Source organism: Cornus florida, unplaced genomic scaffold, assembly GCF_030987335.1.
Source record: "Cornus florida cultivar Cherokee Brave unplaced genomic scaffold, ASM3098733v1 CherokeeBrave_3.0.0_Hap2_Chr03, whole genome shotgun sequence".
Classification (NCBI taxonomy): domain Eukaryota; kingdom Viridiplantae; phylum Streptophyta; class Magnoliopsida; order Cornales; family Cornaceae; genus Cornus; species Cornus florida.
In genome coordinates, this window is record NW_026775573.1 from 71,633,236 (window position 1) to 71,652,446 (window position 19,211).

At 34.4% G+C, this 19,211-nt stretch overlaps 1 protein-coding gene across 1 annotated transcript; it reads left to right on the top strand.

The window, feature by feature from the left end:
- The first annotated feature begins 8,170 nt into the window (after positions 1-8,170).
- LOC132300756 (chloroplast protein FOR GROWTH AND FERTILITY 1-like) lies at positions 8,171-18,156 on the top strand. Its single transcript, XM_059797978.1, has 2 exons — positions 8,171-8,589; positions 17,101-18,156. Exons 1-2 carry the CDS (start codon positions 8,296-8,298, stop codon positions 17,914-17,916), a joined length of 1,110 nt encoding a protein of 369 aa, XP_059653961.1. The 5' UTR covers positions 8,171-8,295; the 3' UTR covers positions 17,917-18,156.
- The last annotated feature ends 1,055 nt before the right edge of the window (positions 18,157-19,211 follow it).

Below are 19,211 nucleotides of genomic sequence, written 5' to 3' on the forward strand. Positions count from 1 at the left end.
ACTCTTACTACCTCCAGAACCTAGAAAACCTAGGCTCTAATACCAAAAGTTGACACACCCCAACCCAATTTACACTATTTAATAAATTGAACAAATTGGAATGCATCTAACCATCTGCATTAACCTCATTCAACATGACATTATCATACATCAGAGTACCTGCTTAACAATTTACAATTTAAACAAAATATAGGCCTGTTATGCAATTTTTGACAAACTAAATCGTTAACAACAAGTTACACCGTTAAATTCTACTACAATATTTACATCTTAAACAAAAGACATTTCATTGTTTCTTTCCCCATTCCCAATCAAGATTCTAGACCTGGTAGTAGCAACCCAACCTGATACCCGAAAAATGTCGATATGGAAGGAATGAGCTTAAAGCCCAGTGAATGCAACACTACTACATCAGAGTAATATAAACAAATATTATCCGATAACTTCAATTAAACTTTATTAATATATTACAGGCATTAAAGTATAGTACTCTCCTTCTAGGCCAAAGTATGGACCTTATTTAAATATAATACTCACTTTTTTGGCCAGAGTATGGACCTTATTTAATGTAGTACTCTCTTTCCAGACCAGAGTATGGACCTTATATAATATATTACTCTCCTTCCAGGCCAGAGTATGGACCTTATATAATATAATCAAATTATATATATTCATCTTTAATTCACATAAAAAGCTTCAATACCTCAATTTAATCACATCCAAGTATAAACTTCTAGTGAGTACACTCACCTTGGCAACTTTTCAGTTTATTTATTTGTCATGCAGTCCTGTTGATGTCATCTTTTCCATCTCCTTGCCTGAACAATATTATAATCATGTTATATTTATTTCTACATAAAATTAAATACTACGTATCCCCTCCAAAATAAATCTTAAATCCTCCATAATTGTAGTCACAATTTTCTAATCATAATAATTAGATTAAATCTCACCTAATGGACTTGAATCCCACTATAATTGTATTAATTCACGCAAGACCACAATTGGGGAAATTAATTAAAAGTAGAATAAATGAAATATTACTGAAATTTAAATAAATAACTTCCATTATAGAACCAAAAATACCAATTTTCTTACCTCACTGCTTCCGTACAACAACCCACCAGCCTTATTCTTTTCCTTTCTCCCTTTTCTCTCTTCCTTTCTCACTATTTTCCCCTCTTTATTCTCTTCGCTGGTCCGGCTTAGAATTCTCTAAGCCCACTATTTTATCTATTATATCTAGACTTTGTTGTTATCTACTGAAAATCGAGAAACAAGTGATGCATAGGATATAAGGCATTGTGTTATAAATTGTTTTCTAACTGTTTATCTCAATAATTTATTATATCTCACAACAAAATGGTAGACCATACTATTCCCATTCAGTGTACACCCCTACCACTCATATGGTAACACATCTACGAGCACGTGTCACTTTGCTGGTCACTTGTATTCATTTTTTCGTGACTCATGTATGTTGATTACTAACAGCTTCCAAATGAAGCTTGTAGAATTTAGTATATCTATACTTACATATCTGTAGGTGTAGGTTTGATGTGTATATAACTTATTCCAGTAGTTTCCAACTTGTTCCAGCAGTTTCGCATACGAAAATATATATTCTATACTTGGTCAAACAACAAAGCTTATGTGATAAGCTTAAAATAACTTTAATTTATATTTATAATTATATATATATTAAAGTTATTATATATATATATATATATATATATATATATATATATATATATATTTTCAAACCATCACACCACTTCATTATTCACTAACTTCAGCACAACGCTTGACCCTAGCATACAAACCCATTTCATTTCATGGTATTCCACCAACACAAATGTATCACTCCTTCCACTCCTATCAGTTGTATAATTAATATTATTTCCAATTGGACTATAATTAGTAAGCTTGATACAAAACGTAACATTCACAAAATAAATTATTCCATATATAAATCATGACAAACAAAAATTAAATTATGCTAATGAAATTAATTTTTGTTTTGTATCGGGGTATTACATCCAAGCTCTAGGCTTTTGCAATCAATAAATTTCAGTTGCAATTAGGTTTACTTTGTTATCTGTGATAACATATTCATGGGTTATTCAATTGCGATTGGGTTTATTGTAGAGTGTTCTGCTATGAAACGGCGCCAACGTTGTCGACGAAGACCTGACCCAATCCCCCACCTTCGCCCAAATGTTTACCGCCGAACTCAGTTCCTTCGCTGCCCTTAACCGCAGTTGTCCCACCCTTGTAACTTCCTTATTTTTTGACTTGACCTAAGAAACCTCCTCTGTAATTCCTTTAAATTTGATCGAACAGAGACAAAGTTGAAGACTCGAAGTGACAATCAAATTTACGCTTGGATCTCCACCTACCACGGCTGGGATGGTGTTGTTAATTAATGAAATTAGGGTTTGTGATTGAAGAGTTGGAAGAATAATTGAACTGCAAACTGATGTAAATTGCTCCTCCTCCTCCTCCTTCTCTCTCTCTATATATTTTTTTCCTCTTTGGCCTCCAACTCCGGCGACAACAGGTGGAAAATCATTCAACAAGGGTAAGGGCTAAACGGTTATTTCATTTTTGAGTTAATAGTTACTTGACGGTTGGTGAATGAGTGCAACAAAATGATAGTTTAGGGAGTTTTACTTACTTCAGGGGGGTTTCTTGCAATTGGGTCATAGTACAGGGGGGTTTAGTGCACTTAACCCATATAATAATGAAGCCATTTTATCAAAGGAAATTCTAGGAGTCCCGCTTTTGAGGAGAAAGTGCTGACCGCTTTGGGTACTCTAGAGGCAAACACTCAATTATTTCATTCACATTCTCAATCCATTGCTAAGCTAGAAACCCAAGTCGGGCAAATAACTAGTACTTTGAATGCTAGAGAGAAAGGAAAGATGCCTCTAAATGCCCCACCAAAGCAACAATTTGTTGTAGAAACCAATGAAGGTCACACAATTGAACATGTTAACGAGGTGACAACCTTGAGAAGTGGAAAAATTGTTGACTATCAAATTGGCGTTTCCAATGAAGAGAGTTAAACCGGTGTAACCAAAAGTTGACATCCGTCTCGTTTTACATTCTATCCATCCTTCATTGCATGTGTATAATCATCTTGTCGAGAAAGTGGTGAAAAATGATTTGAACAATGATTTGAAAACTTCTTGTGTTGAAAGTGATTCAAAAAAAGATTTTGAAAAAGCTTTTGAGCCAAAGGCTCCATTTCCGGATGCCTTGAAATGATCCATTTCTCTTAAAAAACAAAAATTTCCAGAAGTGATCTTGCTATGTCTCAAGGAAATGAGCTCTTTCCCAATCCATATTTGAAGGAATACTTGGTATCTTCCCCTTCTGAAAACACAAGATTTTTCTCAGGTATGGAAAATGAAGAAATGGGTTTACTTGTAGAAAGCAAAAGAAATGGCAGAGAAAGATTAGAAATAACGGTAAAAAAATGGAAAAAAAAAAATTATAGATAGAACCAAATGACAAGAAGTGGGTTTGCTGGTTTTACAGTATAGTCTACTACCAAGAGGTTAAGAAAATGAATAAATGGGTATGGAGTTATATACAAGTCCTGGTTCATGATATCCGCTACTATGTTTTATCAACGAGGGTATCCGTGAGAAAAAAATATTCACGGGATAAAAAGCTTCTGCCCTATTTCAATTGTAAGAAGGATTTATGTTTATTGTATTACACCTGCTTTGATGTATTTAGTGAGCTAGAGAGCTTGTTTGGTCTAGGCAGGGTTGCCTAGGACAGAGGGAGTATGTGTATACACTGTGTTGAGCTAATGTGTGAGTAGAGTGTGTGAAAACTAGTGTATACTTCTGTGACAAGGGTGTGTGCATAGAGTGAGATATCTGAGTGCGTAACAACTTACTTGTAACTAGTGGATGATTGAATTGGCATTGGCCAAGAACCAAGGTTTTCCCTAATTGAGAGGGTTTCCTTGTAAATTCTGTTGCATAGTTTATTGCTTAATTGTTTTGGTTGCTGTTAAGTTTATTTTGAAAGAAGGTTTTGACCAATTCACCCCCCCTTCTCTTGGTCTAACACTTCTATATTAGAATGAACTAATGTTTAGAGGTTAACAAGTTATTTATAGTATGAATAAAAGCATATTTGTGGAGGTATGAATGGGTTGTCAAAGCATAAATTTAATGCTATGTGATTTGTATAAATAAAATCACACAAATGAGGATACTGGAATTAGAATTAAAGGAACACATTCTTTGATTTGATAATTTATTATTTAATTATTAATTAACTGTTTAAAATGGAATTAAGGTGTAAATGAGTTTTTCTTATAAGGGAATGGTACTTGATGATTGGTTTTAGGTATGGATGTGACCTAATCACTATTCATAATTCTTAGAATGCAAGGAATGTATTAAATGAACTTGACCTTTATATTTATATATATATGTATCATCTTATGTTAAAGGTTAAAAATTTAATCAGGATGGTTTTGGTTAGACATGTTTTATTTATCGGTTTTCAGAGGCTTAGTAGAGGGAACTTGCTCGTGGGTCTAACCTACACTTTATTTTTCAGGTTATTAGAAGTTTCAGTCTCAAGGTTGAGGATCCGCAACTTGAAGACTTGTCTTTCATCTACTCATCTTATATTCTTCTAAGTAGTGTTGGCATTTATTATTACAAGTTAGTTTAATTATGTATGAACTGACATATTAGTAGTTTGTGGTTTAGGGGTCCTTAACTTACAGGATTCTCGAGTTGTATTTTAGAGATTTATGTTTATGGATTTTATTTTGTAAGGAATGATTTATTTAATCAGTAGATTTTTTCCCAACAAATTAATTATTTGTTTATTCTTTTATTCATTTTGTATTATGTGTTCGTTTATTGCCAAATTATTTTTGATATCCTCAGGTTTTCAAGTGTGGCCTTGCCAACCTACATGTGGAAATTCGGAAGGGGGGGGGGGGGGTATCACATGAATTGAAGTGGTTTATGTAACTTGTATGAGAAAATGTGATTAGCAAAGTATAGAATATTAGGTGGTAAAAACTCCCTATATAAAGGAGTGTAGTGTATTTCATAATAGATACAACGGAAGTGAATAAGAGTTCTTTCTTCCCTCTCTATCTATTGTTTTCTCTTGCATTTTGTTCTTGTATCAAGTGCGTTGCAACTTCCAAATATTGCTATATATTTTCTCTTAGATTCACAAAAGTTTTATTGTGTATTATTCTCTGTATATAAAGAGGTATATGAATATATATATATATATCTCTCTTAGATTAGATACAATTTATATATATTTGGAACTAAATAGTGTTGCAATAGAATATGTTAAGAGATAACTTGCCTCTTAGGAGTCCATGCAGTATAATAGAAATTGTTAGAGAACTTGCCTCTTTAAAATTCAATAGAAAAAAAAGAAGTTATTTTACATGATTCAGTTGTTGGGTAAAATAGGAAGGTCAAATAAAAAAGCTCTCTCTTTTCACAAGAAAATATATTTTCGCGTGTTTTGTGCTATAATAATTTTAAAGAAAAATAGACAGTACAGAAAACTATATTTTCCATTACGTTTCTTTTCCATCTATCCAAACTCTAAAAAAAATTAAAAATTTCTCTTTCCTTTCTTTTCTAGTTGATTTCATCTAACCAAACGAAGCCTAAAGAATCCGTCAAAATGGAATTCCATTTCCAACGTTGTAGAAAAGAAAAAGAAGACAAATTAAAAAAAATAAAAAATAAATAAAAAAGAGAGTCATGGAGCTCTATATGAATGAGCTTGGAAATTGGTCTGAAACTACTTCAGCAACATCTGGTTCAGTCCCAACCAATCTATCTACTCCATCAACATCCGAAGTATCATGCAATTAGTGCTAAAGGTTAGCATGACAGTTTACCGGTCAAAGTGAATTGATGAATGGCCTGGGAATTGAAGCCCAAAAATGAAAAATGAAAGCTAAAATAGATATAGGTTTGGAGCAAGAACGTACAAAAATAATGGAGATTGAGGCGCATAAAGAATTGAAACTTAGGGAAGTTCAGGCATAATAACAAATGAAAAAGATGGAGATTTAACAAAAACAGATTGATTGTAAAAGAGAAATGATGATTAAAAATCCTAACGATGCTTCAACAGAAGCAGTAAAAGCATGGATCATTGGTAAAAAAAAAAATATGAAATTTATTTGCATTTCAATCAAGGGCAATAATATGTAATGTCTAACATTTTCTTTATTTGTAAAAAAGTATTAATGTAATTTTTTCTCTATTTGTGGGAATTTATGTAATGTACTTTTTCTTTATATGTAATGGATATTTTTTAAAATTTCACAACAAATATAATCAAGGAAAATACTTTTCAAAATATATTTTATTCATCACTAATATGAAAATTACATTTGATTCGCTAACATCAAATTTATACATCTTCATTACAAAATTGATTCCACAAATGTTCCATGAGATCTCTCCCGATATCAACATTATAAGTTATATTGCGAATCTGCTTAAGCAAGAGAAAATGTGTGCTGCAAAGATTGAAAGGTTTCAAATGTAATGAGGAAAAGAGACTGGCTCCTCTGTTAGAGGTGTCTATTGCAAAATGTGTTCGCGTTCGTCTTCTATGATTATGTTATGTAATATGATGCATATTCTCATTATCTTGTTCAGGTCTTCTTTATTCTAATAACGCATTGGTCCTTGCATTATATCCCACTTCATCTACAACACGCCAAACACTCATTCATCATCCTTCTTAATGGCTTTTTGTTTGTTAGCAAATGGTTTCTCTTTGATAGTTGTTGGGTGCTGAATGGTCTCATCAAAGTTGTCCACTTAATATATATACTATCAGATAAGTAATACTCCATTGTACGTCGGTGCCCATTCTTAAATATTGGAGAATGATCGAGGACATTCAAGTCCTTGTGTAAACCAGCCATACCAAAGAAAGCATGCCAGATCCACAGATCTTCCGATATAATGGCCTGCAAACTTCTTCTATGTGTTTGTCATGCCATGTCGTGGGGTAGTTCTTCCATTCCCAATGCATACAATCTATAGAGCCAAGTCTACTTGGGAATCCTATTTCCTCCCCTTATTGAAGTGGACGTGCAATGTTGTTTGCTTTTGGTGAGCGTTTGCACTCCACATACACAAAAATTATAGCATCACAAAATCTCTTCAAGCTTTTAATTGCATTACGCTCAGAAACCTTTATATACTCATCACAAAGATCCGCTGAAATTCCATAGACGGATACATGTTTCATATCTGTTATCTTCTGTAAAGGAGTACACCTCATGCGACCGAGAGTATCGGGTTTCTAAATGAACCTTTCGTCATGTGTTGTAACACTGTTTGTAATGCGAACAAACAACTCTCGTTGCATTCGAAACTGTTTACGAAAGATCTCTAATGGATAAATCGGGTTTTCAGCAAAGTAATCTCAGAATAACCGCTGCGCTGCCTCTTTTTGATCATGCTTAATATATTTTCTCCTATGATGTTAAAAGAATGTATGTACCCTATCAAGCAATAACAACTTCCTCGCAACGTTCATCCATTTTCGATGAATTTTAAAGGTATTTTCTTCCTCTGAATCTAACGAATTTAGTGGAGAAATGTACTGGAAACTGTTATAGATTGTGACGATGAATTTATTGTTTTTCTATAATAAAGATGAAGACTCAAAGAAGGGAAAATGAACTTGAGGATGCAAATAAGTGGATTTGAGGATTGAAAGAAGATATAATGAGTGGATTATATAGAAATTAAAATATAGTTGTTTGAGAAAAGACAAACAAATAATTTTAAAAAAAAAAAATTTTAAAAATAATAAAGTAAATAGAGAGATAGTAGACTGCATACAAATGTGTATGATGAGTTTAAAAAGTGGATAACCAAAGCACATTTTAATAAAAAAATGCACACCAGATCAGACGTTATAAAGAAAACAAACGAAGTAATAAAAAATAATACTAATAATACTAATAATAATAATAATAATAATAATAAAGCGACCCCCAAAACGCTGCCGTGTCCGAATACAACATGTAACCGCAGTACCCAGTTACAGGCTTACAGCAGATTTCTACGATATTATTGTGTGTTTCTTTTTTTGGGTGAATTTATCAAAATGGATGACTATTAACCGCTGCACTAAAGTTCCAAACAGAGGGCCCTTGATGCCCTCCTCTCATATTTGCAAAATCTTACCACCTCTCCAAAGTCTCTAGACACACACAAAAACACACAGAGTCACACCGATACGGGGGCCATGGAGAGGCTTATCTACTCTAACCCTATCACCTGCAAAATTCATCTAAAAGCGTGTCCCTTTCTCAATCGTCTCGGTCCATTTGACGCTGCCAAACTCGGAGTTTCATCACTAACGCGAACCGAGTCCCGGCGAGTCAACTCGCTGTTCTGCAAACACGAGGACGGGTCTTCCCTTAAGTACTCGATCAGAACATCGTGTTTCAACTCTTCCCTGGTGGACTCACCAGATGGGTCAATTCCCGAACCCCATTTTGTCAAACCGATTTCTGAAGGAGCTTCCAAGCACCAAAAGGTATGAATTTACCTTCAAAATTATATACATACGTTCATAGAATTGCTGTAAATTAGTGGAAAATCAAAACCCTGTTAATTTTTGTTGTAGTGGATTTTTTTTTTTTGGCTTAATTTTATTGCATTTGTGTTTTATGTTATCTGCTCTAATTGGTGGGTCTAAGAAAAAAAAAAATTGAATTTTTTTATTTTTATTTTTTTTTAATAATGAAAAAAAAAAATTGAATTTTGCTGTGTTAGCCAAATGAATAAACGATTCCTTTTTTTCCCGTTGGCTAGAATATATTTTGGTTCCATTAGCAAGTGTGGAGCTTATATTTGTTGTTGCTTTAGAAGATTTAGTAATTTATTTAGTTTTTATTTTTATTTTTTGTAATCATTATTTTTTAAGTGAAACTCTAGGTGGGTTTTATACTTCAATTAAAGAATATATCATGAGTAAACAGGTGTGCCCGAGTTCTTATTCTGCAAATGGGTATCTGCTTTTTTTTTGGGTGATTGAGATGGAAGATTTTTGGTTTCTCTATATGTTTTTAGATTTCACACTAGACTGTTTATTTTAGCAGAGCATGACATTCAAGTAAGGACTTAACTAAACTCAAGAAAGTGTTAAAAAAAACCATTTGTTGTTGGATATATGAATCTTGTTTTGCCATTTAGCTCTTAAAGTCATAATTTAAGTTAAATTACACAATAGCATACATTTATCTACCATCTAAATCCATGTAATTTTGATCTTTCTTTTCCCTAACATTAGCTCAAACGTGAACCACCCCAAAACATCCTTAATTGGGATTTATTTTGTCTTCATTGCACATAGCCAATATTTTAGTTCTCTCATCCTATCTCCAATATGTGCTACTTCACCGTTCCATGAACGTAAGCTTCTTTAATTATATCATTTTTTATCTAACCACACATCTATATTAACATTGGCATTTCGATCATATTAGTTCTCTGAGCATGTTTTTACATCTCCCCATAAATTATGTTTGGTCTAATAATCTTGGTATAAAATTTACATTTTGATTTTAGAAGTATGCAATAATCACACAATATGCTAGAAGCATTTTATTTAATACACACCATTTTAGTTCTTATAAACAACATCATTTCTAAAGGCGAAGCTAGAAATTTGTGACAACCTTTGTGGGCGGGTGCGAGACACTTGACGAGCTACCACACGGGCAGGCTACAAGGTGTCATGATCCCACATCGCCTGAGAAAGGTGAAGTGCTATATGTAGGTTCAACACGCTTTTATGACACAACGCATTTTAAAGTCGCGATGGTCATGAACCCATCAGAACTCTAAAGTTAAACGTACTTACTCTGGAGTAGTACTAGGATGGGTGACCTCCTAGGAAGTCTCTGATCCCGGGGAACAAAAAAGGGACAATATTGTGTTTGGGTAGGAGGTAGGGTGAGGGTTGTTACAAATGGTATCAGAGCTGGAGTCCAACTGGAAGTGTGGCCAACGAGGACGTTGGGCCCCACGGTGGTTGATTGTGACGACCTCTGTGGGTGGGTGGGTGTGATGCCGGCGGGTGCTTTGCTTACTCTGGAGTAGTACTAGGATGGGTGACCTGCTGGGAAGTTTCTGATTCGGGGGAGCAAAAGAGAACAATATTGTGTCTGGGTAGGGTAAGGGCTGTTACAAATAATTTACTCTAGATGGGGTGACCTAGAAGAATAATAAATAAAAATAAAAAATATTGAACCAAAACAACCAATATAAAAATTGATAATAATTCTATCATTACATTTATAATTGTCCAATTTCATGTTTTGACTTATCAAAAAAAAAATGTCCAATTTCATGTTTTGAAAGCACTGTATGATAACCTCATTATGAATTCATTAAACATATTTGTCAGTCACTCAATCATTAAGTGTGAAGAATAGGCTATTCACTTTTTTTTTTCAATTGAAATATATAATAATAATAATAATAATAATAATATAAAAGGTGAATAAAGGGAATTGGTTTTTGTACATATCAGCTAGGGGTTGAGAAACCATATGAAGAAAATAACTTATATAATTCTTCCACTTTGTGCTTTTGCCTTGGAGAGAGATTGAGAAAGTAAAAGAGAGTTTGGCTATTAAAATAGTTGAGATGAACTTGTTGTGGGTCATGAGAGAGAGAGGCATAGAGAATATTGGAAGGAAAAAAGAGAATTGAGAAAAAGAGAGGACTGGGAACCTTAAGAGTCTTTTTATAATTTTGAAGGGGCGCTGGGGGCTTTAAGCAATGTATCCACCCATTTTCTCCATTTGAGGCTTGAAACCTTGACCTACCTTTTTATGGAGATGGAGTCTGATGCTAGATTGCTTTGAATCAACATTTCATACGATTGAGGCCGAGGGACTGACGGTGAGTTTACAATTTTTGTAAAATTATATACACATGAAATTGGAATGAAAAGAGTTGATTGGGGGCCATAGCCCCCACTGCAATACATGTGCCTCCTCCACTGATCACCTCTAACCACTGCCTTTCCAAGAGTAATTGAGCTTAAATAAACTAACTTTTTATATTAGAATCCAATGACTGATCTTCACACTATTTCCACACATAATTTTAGTCTTGTTGAAGTTCCATGTATTCAATTTTAATCCATTGTATCATGCTCTTTTGATTCTAGAACTTTTTTGTAAACATAAAATTTAGTACTTATCCCTAACTTCATCAATCACATGACAACATCACTAGCAAATAGCATATGCTATAAAGATCACATCCCAAATGGGTTCTGTTAGGTCATTCATAATTAAGTTTAAAGCCAGAGACTTATTACTAATCCCTGATGTAAACCCTATGATAACTGAAAATCCACTTGTTCTTAATATGGTCACAATTATTTCGAAACAGCCAGAGTTATTTGTATGATGTGTTTGCTTTTTTGATGTATACTGAATTTTACTGTGATCGAGTTTATTGTCATCGAATACTTGTCTTGAAGAAATTTTTGTTATTTCAAATCTGGTATTAGTTCCTGAGAGATATGGCCTAGTGATATTTCCTCTACCTCCCAAAGTGGAAGGTGAGAGTTCAAGTTCTCATAGGGGCAAATGGGTGCTTGACCTTTCTTGCAATCTTGCCAATTGAGAAATATATATATATACACATAAAAATCTGGTAGTAGTTCCTGAAGTTGAAATTTTACTTTAGAAAGCTATTCTATGTAATTTAGAATATATTCCAAGGTCTAAGGCACCAACCAACTTTAAGCAGGAGGAATCTAGATCTTGTTGGTATCTAAACTCGTAGCACAAGTTTTGCTTGATTGTAAACAGTTTCTAGGATGCTGTACAAAAACTGAAGGGAAGGGATTCAACTGTTGTGGACATACAAGTATTTGTGATGTTATCCTAAAAATACAACATTGAGGGGCTATAGTAGGATTTAGGCGGTGCAATTATTGAGATTTAATAATTTGGAGTGTCATTGAATGTTTTGTGGAAAATAAAATATTTGTTGGGATTTACATTTCAGTTGAAGGCATATGTTGATAGTATCTATATTGTTACCTAGACTTGGGTACTTGTATTGGGTACCAATATATGTCTAAATGGTAGACCTTCCTAAATCCCAAATCTTAGGATATTTGTACTCAGGATGAAAAGCATCTAAAAGTTGGATGCGGGTACGTGAATGCATATTCCACAAAACCATAATTTGTTACATAGAAGAATAACGTACGAGGCTACTGTTTTTTAATAAATGCAGTCAATAACAATAAAAATTAAATGAAATATGGTGGGAAAAGAAAAAAGAGATATCATCCATCTCAAAAGTAGGTAACCCTTCTTCGCTATCACATTTGAGCTTTTCTTCTTCTTCCATCATCAAGATTAGAGGATCCAGGCAGTGTTGTTAAAGGCATGCCTAGGCACGCTTAGGCTAAGGTTTAGTGCCTGTTGTCATCCCAGGCTCACTGATGTTTACTAGGCGCGTGCCTCGGTTGCGCCGCGCCCTATTTGTGGGTGCGCCTCACTGATATTTGTTTAAAAAAATACGATTGTTTTATTTCTTAAGCCAAAAAGGGTACTTTTGGCAACTTAATAAATAAAAAGAAAGCCCAAGCATAGGATAGAAGGAACTTTTGTTCAAAAGAATAAATGAATAAGAAAGCCCAAAAGTCAAAGTGTTAACCGAAGAGCGATAGAATGAGATTGTGAGACGAAGCCCTAGTGAATGAAGCCATGTCAGTTCTTTTTTTTTTTTTTTTTTTTTTCCCCTCTTCTCCTCTCTTCTTATCTTTGTTTACATCTCTCTCTTCGTCTAGTTCTCTTCTCTCTCAGTTTTGTTTTTTTTTTTTTTTTTGTTAACAGGTTTATTTCTTTTTGTGCTTTGTTTTGCCATTCAAAAAAACACATTTTGCTTTGCCTTCCAAGAAAACAAATTTGTACTCTATTTTATGGTTGTTTGATGCTTATATAGTTGATGGATTTACTTTTTTATATTTGATATTAATTTTTAGAATATTGATATGACTTATGGGATATGAATGTTTTTATGGTAGTTTAAATTTTCAATTGTGCGTCTCACTTCACTCAGGCGCGTGCCTTGCCGTGCGCCTCGCGCCTAGTCTCCAAAGGACTTCTAGTGCCTTGGTGTGCCTTGGGCCTTTAATAACACTGGATCCAGGTATCCGATTTGGGTATGCATGTCAGACATGTATTCCTGACCTATACCCATGTTGTATTGCGTCAACATGGGTACGTTTAGGGGAATAGGAGAGCCCATGTAATGTAGGATGATATAATATGTTGACATTAGGCACTGAAACAGAATTGGTGCAAATGTTGAACACTTGAGTAGCTTTATTTTAAGTAATTATTAGGAAAAGAAAGTATATTCACATTAATCCTGCCACAATATAGTTTCTAAATTTATATAGTGCACGCTCTAGATAGAGTGTTTGTGATTCCAAACACCACATCAATTTACTGCTCTATTTCCTGTTTATTCATCTACAATTATATGTCTACAGCAGAAAATTATGTCACAGCGCCTCTTGTTGAAGCATTAGATTTTTTTTTTTTTTTTTAATATTAAATTTTTGAAAGGAAGCTGATTGTTACTGTTGCTTGTAAATGTTTTGGTTTTAATATATTTGAATGCTGAAGCCCTATAAAATAGTAGCAGCCCCCTTTCACTGAGACTATCAGCCTGTGACTTTTCAAGATACAACTTATATAATTTCTTCTTATTGATAATAGAAAATTTGAGGTACCATATAAATGATCCCTTGGAGGGCAGAACGTTAACAATCACCTTAACTTTGATATATGGTCCCTAGGCAGTGGGATTTCATGTAGTAAGCTCTTTAGAATGTCCCGCAAAGTTTCACACACACACACACACACAGAGAGAGAGAGAGAGAGAGAGAGAGAGAGAGTTTAGCTGCTTTTTTTCACTATTAGCCTCCTTTATCTTACAAAGGTATTACATTGTGAGCATGGTTATCTAATTTTTTAATTACTAAGCAAAAGCTTCATGTTGGCTACTGCTGTTAGCCTTTATGCCAATTAGATACATGAATTTACTCAGAGCTATGAACCCTCCAAACTAAGTACATAGTTGTCACCATTCAGTTCATGGGTGTATAACATAATTAGTGCTTGACCAAATCAAGTTAGAAGCCATCAGTGGCCTCTCAATGCTTAAAGTTGTTGGAGATTTGGGCAATCTTTGTTTGTGATTTGGGAATCCATTGTTGTACTCTAAAGTAGGGATGTCAATTTAACCCACCCCTATTGGGATGGGTTCGAGATCATCCTAATAGGGTTAGCGGTGGGCAATGTTGTTAAAGGCGCGCCTAGGCTCGAGGCGCTGGTCTAGCGCCTATTGTCATCCTAGGTGCATTGATGTTTACTAGGCGCGTGCCTTGGTTGGGCACTTTTTTTTTTTTTGGCTCGAGGCGCAGGTCTAGCGCCTATTGTCATCCTAGGTGCATTGATGTTTACTAGGCGCGTGCCTTAGTTGGGCACTTTTTTTTTTTTTTTTTTTTAAATGATTATTCTATTTCTTAAGCCAAAAAGGGTAGTTTTGGCAACTTAATTACCAAATAAGAAAGCCTAAGCGTATGAGAGAAGGAACTTTCGTTTAAAAGAATAAACAAATAAGAAAGCCCAAGAGTCAAAGTGTCAACCGCGAACATAGAAAGAGTGATACTGTGAGACCAACAACGAAGCCATAGTTGCAGAGACGAACGACGAAGCCATGTCAATTCTTTCTTCTTCTCTCTCTTCCCCTCTCTTCTCATCTTTATTTACTTCTCTCTCTTCGTCTAGTTCTCTTTTCTGTGTCCGTTTTTTTTTTTTTTGGGCTCTGTATTTCCTCCTTTTTCTTCTTTAACACTCTCTCTCTCTTCATCTACTTCTTTTGTCTCTGCATTTTTTTTTTTTTTTTTTCTCTTGTTAACAATTTTATTATTTATTTATTTATTTATTTTATTTTTTATTTTTCTGTTACTAGATTTATTTCTTTTTGTGCTCTGTTTTGCCTTGAAAATAAAGCTAAAAATAAAAAATCTGTTTTTCCTTTCAAGAAAACATATTTGTGCTCTATTTTATGGTTCTCAAATGCTTATATGGTTGATGAATTTACTTTTTTAAATTTGTTATTAATTTTTAGAATATTGATACGACTTATGAGATATGAATGCTTTTATGGTAGTTTAAAATTTCAGTCACTTCACTCAAGTACGCGCCTAGGCTCCAAAGGACCTCTAGCGTCTTGGTGCACCTTGAGCCTTTAATAACACTGGTGGCGGGTTTGGGAAGAGAGTTTAAAACCCGCAAAGCCCCCGAACCCTCCCCGATTAATCATTAATATATAAATAAATATTCTTTTATTAGCTATAATTTTTTTTTTTTTTTTACTATACTAAAAAATTTTTATCTTGAACTTGTTCAAGTTTGAATTGTTTTTCTTAAAAAATATGTATATCAGGGAGCCCTGAACCTGTCCCTACTCTGATGTGGGGTGCCTCGAATGCAGTTTGGAAAATGATTTTCATTGGTGGGACGGGTTTGGGAAAGTGGTGCCCCGTCCCGAACCCGCCCTGTTGACATCCTTACTCTAAAGGCATCAAATGGTAAGGTATAGATGATGGAAGGTGAGTCTATCTTTAAGTATGATTTTTCAACCAAAACTTCGTTATTTGGATGATGTGGTACCATTAGGATAAACTTTGGGTGTATTTGTGCACTAAGGAGGCTGAAGATCTTTTAGCCTTTGTTTTTAGGGTTTAAATAATTATTTGGGAACTCATCAATTAGGTTGTTGATTACAAGTAATGCTCTCCCTCTCTCTCTCTGTCTCTCTCTGGTGCTTTACATTCTTTTGGTTTACATAAATATATTTACCACTTTTGATTTTCAGAAGACTTAAACATGCAGCAGTTTGCTTAACTATAGGGCCTGTAAAATAAACCAAGCTACTCAACATCAACTTGTGGTTGGCTCGTTGTTGGTGGCTTGCTTACGATTGGTTTAATAGATAAATGATCCAAACTTGACAACTTTTGAATCTCATTAATTAATTAATTTATTTATTTTTTTGTAGCCATAATGGATCTTGTCACATTATTAAGATGAAATTTAATTGGTCTTATTTATTGTATAAGTTTTGGTGGATGGTGGTTGTTTTAGCTCTCTTTAGGACAGATTGCAATACATGCATTGCACTCATCTTTAGAAGACAATGCTGTTTCAAAAATCAAAACCAGATGATAATTCTGAAATAGTTGTAAAGCTATGCGAGGAAGAATTATTGAATAAAATGATGACAAAAGGAAGTATATTACTCTCTGATTTGTTCGTCTAGTACTTCCCCCTTCCCCAACCCCCCCCCCCCCCCCCCCCCCCCACATTTTGGTGGCAAGTTCTGATCAGTAATGAATTATTAACTTCAAACTGAAAGGAGTTAGATAATCAGCCCAAATTTTTAATATTTCTTGTTATATTTCTATTTTTTGTGATTTTTTATTTTGACGACACCACTACCAAAAATAAAAAATATATATAATAAAAATATGAAAAAAGGATAGAATTTTGACAGTGTCTCATTTTAAATACGACCAATCAAGGGTTCAGGTATCAATATGACTTCTTTAAGTTGCCCTTACTTCTAATTAGTGCATCCCTTTCCTTTTCCAGGATTTTCAACCATTTTCAGTTTTAGTAGGTCGTGCAACTCAAAGTTTCAAATTCTGGCATCATATTTGAAATTGGTAAAGCAAATTCTGCAATTACTGAAACATGCCTACAATGAAAGCCTGCAATAAGAAAATCACCCTCCCATGGAAACAATATTATAATTTCTGTGCTATATCTAGCAACAGGCATGATACTTCTGATCTATCCATCGTAAACTTTCTTCAAGAATTTGCAAGGGATGTCACTGCCAACCTATCAGCAGTTTCACTTTCTAGTCTCCAGTTATTGTTGTTATTTTGACAAAGCTGACAAAGTTACTCCATATTTGGACAATATTTCAGGCATTATCTGCGGGGACCGTTATACTTCTCTCAGCTCTTGCAGTGATATTAATCCACCCAATCATTGCATCACCAGCTTTTGCAGCCTTTCAAATTGCATCTAAAACTGGGGGAGGAGTTTTACAGAATGAATTACTTACCAGTGCCTGGACTGGTTTCTTTGCTGGTTGCTTACATACACTATCAGGGCCTGACCACCTTGCAGCTTTGGCACCACTCTCCATTGGACGCACCAGATTGGAAAGTGCTGCCGTTGGAGCCCTCTGGGGCTGTGGCCATGATGCCGGCCAGGTAATTTTCGGCTTGCTATTTCTATTGCTCAAGGATCGGCTCCACATTGAAGTTATCCGAACTTGGGGCACAAGAGTTGTGGGCTTTACTCTTCTTGTTATCGGAGCAATGGGAATCAAGGAGGCCACAGAAGTCCCTACTCCATGCGTTGCCCTGGAAAACGGTGAATGTGATGTCAGTGGTTATGAAAACCTTGAAAACCCAAAAGTCGTGAAGAAAAAAATCGGGTTTGCAACTTTTGCGACAGGGATTGTCCACGGGCTGCAACCTGACGCATTGATGATGGTCTTGCCTGCACTTGCTTTGCCTTCTCGATTAGCTGGCGCTGCATTTCTAGGTATGTTCTTGGTTGGCACTGTAATTGCGATGGGCAGTTATACTGTATTTATTGGCTCATGTAGTCAGGCATTAAAAGATAGGGTCCCTAGAATAACAGAGAAGCTCACTTGGGCTTCTTCCCTTGTTGCAATTGCTCTTGGATTTGCCATTCTCATCAGCCAGTTTTTCGGGTTTAGTCTATACTGATTGCATGGCATTTCTCAAGTCGTAGTGTTCGGAATAGATTTGAAAGGGATTAATCAATTCAGTGGCAGCAACTTTATTCTCGGGGCATATTGACCCCACAAGAATCATCATCCTTTTTCTGGTTTGTGGTTGTAGTTTTATCCATAGGAGACATTTTTGCATTGTAATTTTTAGTTGTGGTTAAAAGTAGAATGATTTAACAATTTTTCTAATATTCATTTGATTTGTGTTGCAGCTCAATTTGAATTTCTCGATTCAAATTTCCATACAATTTTCCAGTAAATTACTCATAAAGAAGCAGAATAGGCTGATACGGAAAAAAAAAAAAATTTGGTTAAAATATTTAATTCAACCAATCCATTAAAATTATTATCAAAATCAATCCACCATGCATCAACAAATTTCAATCTTACGAAATTAGGTGAATTTACATATACTTGAAATTAGGTCACATTCTTATAGTAGATTTCGTGTGAGTCTGCAACAAAATGAAAATGGTTCTTCCTCTCGGGGAAAATTTCATTCTTCCTCTAGGAGAAAATTTGTTCTTCGTTCCGGTGAGTGTGTGCATGCATGTCACTAATCTCATGTTTAGTTTACTTAGTTTACTCTAATATCACAATTACTTAGATAGTAAGCTAAAAATTTGGTGTTTATTAAGTTGAACCCACTTATGCTTTTAACAAGTACCAACTAATTATTAAATATTCAATATTCATGGAGTTTTAGGGTCATGCATTCAACTAATGTGATATTTACTAGCAACAAAAGCATGCAATCATGCAATTCACCCCAAAAGAACATAATGCCTTTTTCAATAAATAAAAATTTAGTCTTTCGAAAGAAAAAAAAAAAATACAGAATTTTTGTAAGAACACCTAATAATCAATTAAAAAAATATAGGTAATTTTGTAGAAAGCGACTGATTCTGATTTGAACTTCACTTTCAAGTAGGGCAATCAAGTATAATTAAATTAGAGTATAGATTGAATAATATTTTAATTAATGGGTGAAATATAAAGAAATTATTAATTGATTAATATAATGGTTTCGAAACACAAATGCACAATTGTGACATTACTCCCAAAAAAAAATTCACCAAAACAGGTATAAAAAAACAGAACTGAAGGTGCAATGTGGATAGGTCGAAACAGGTACAGTCGACCCTATGTGGGAGCCGCATCGTGGATAGCTTAATAGGTTAATATTAACCAAAACAGAGCTTAATTTGATATTTGAACAGACTTTAAACAATATGATTTTTAATTTGATTTCATTTATGTTATCTTCGGTTG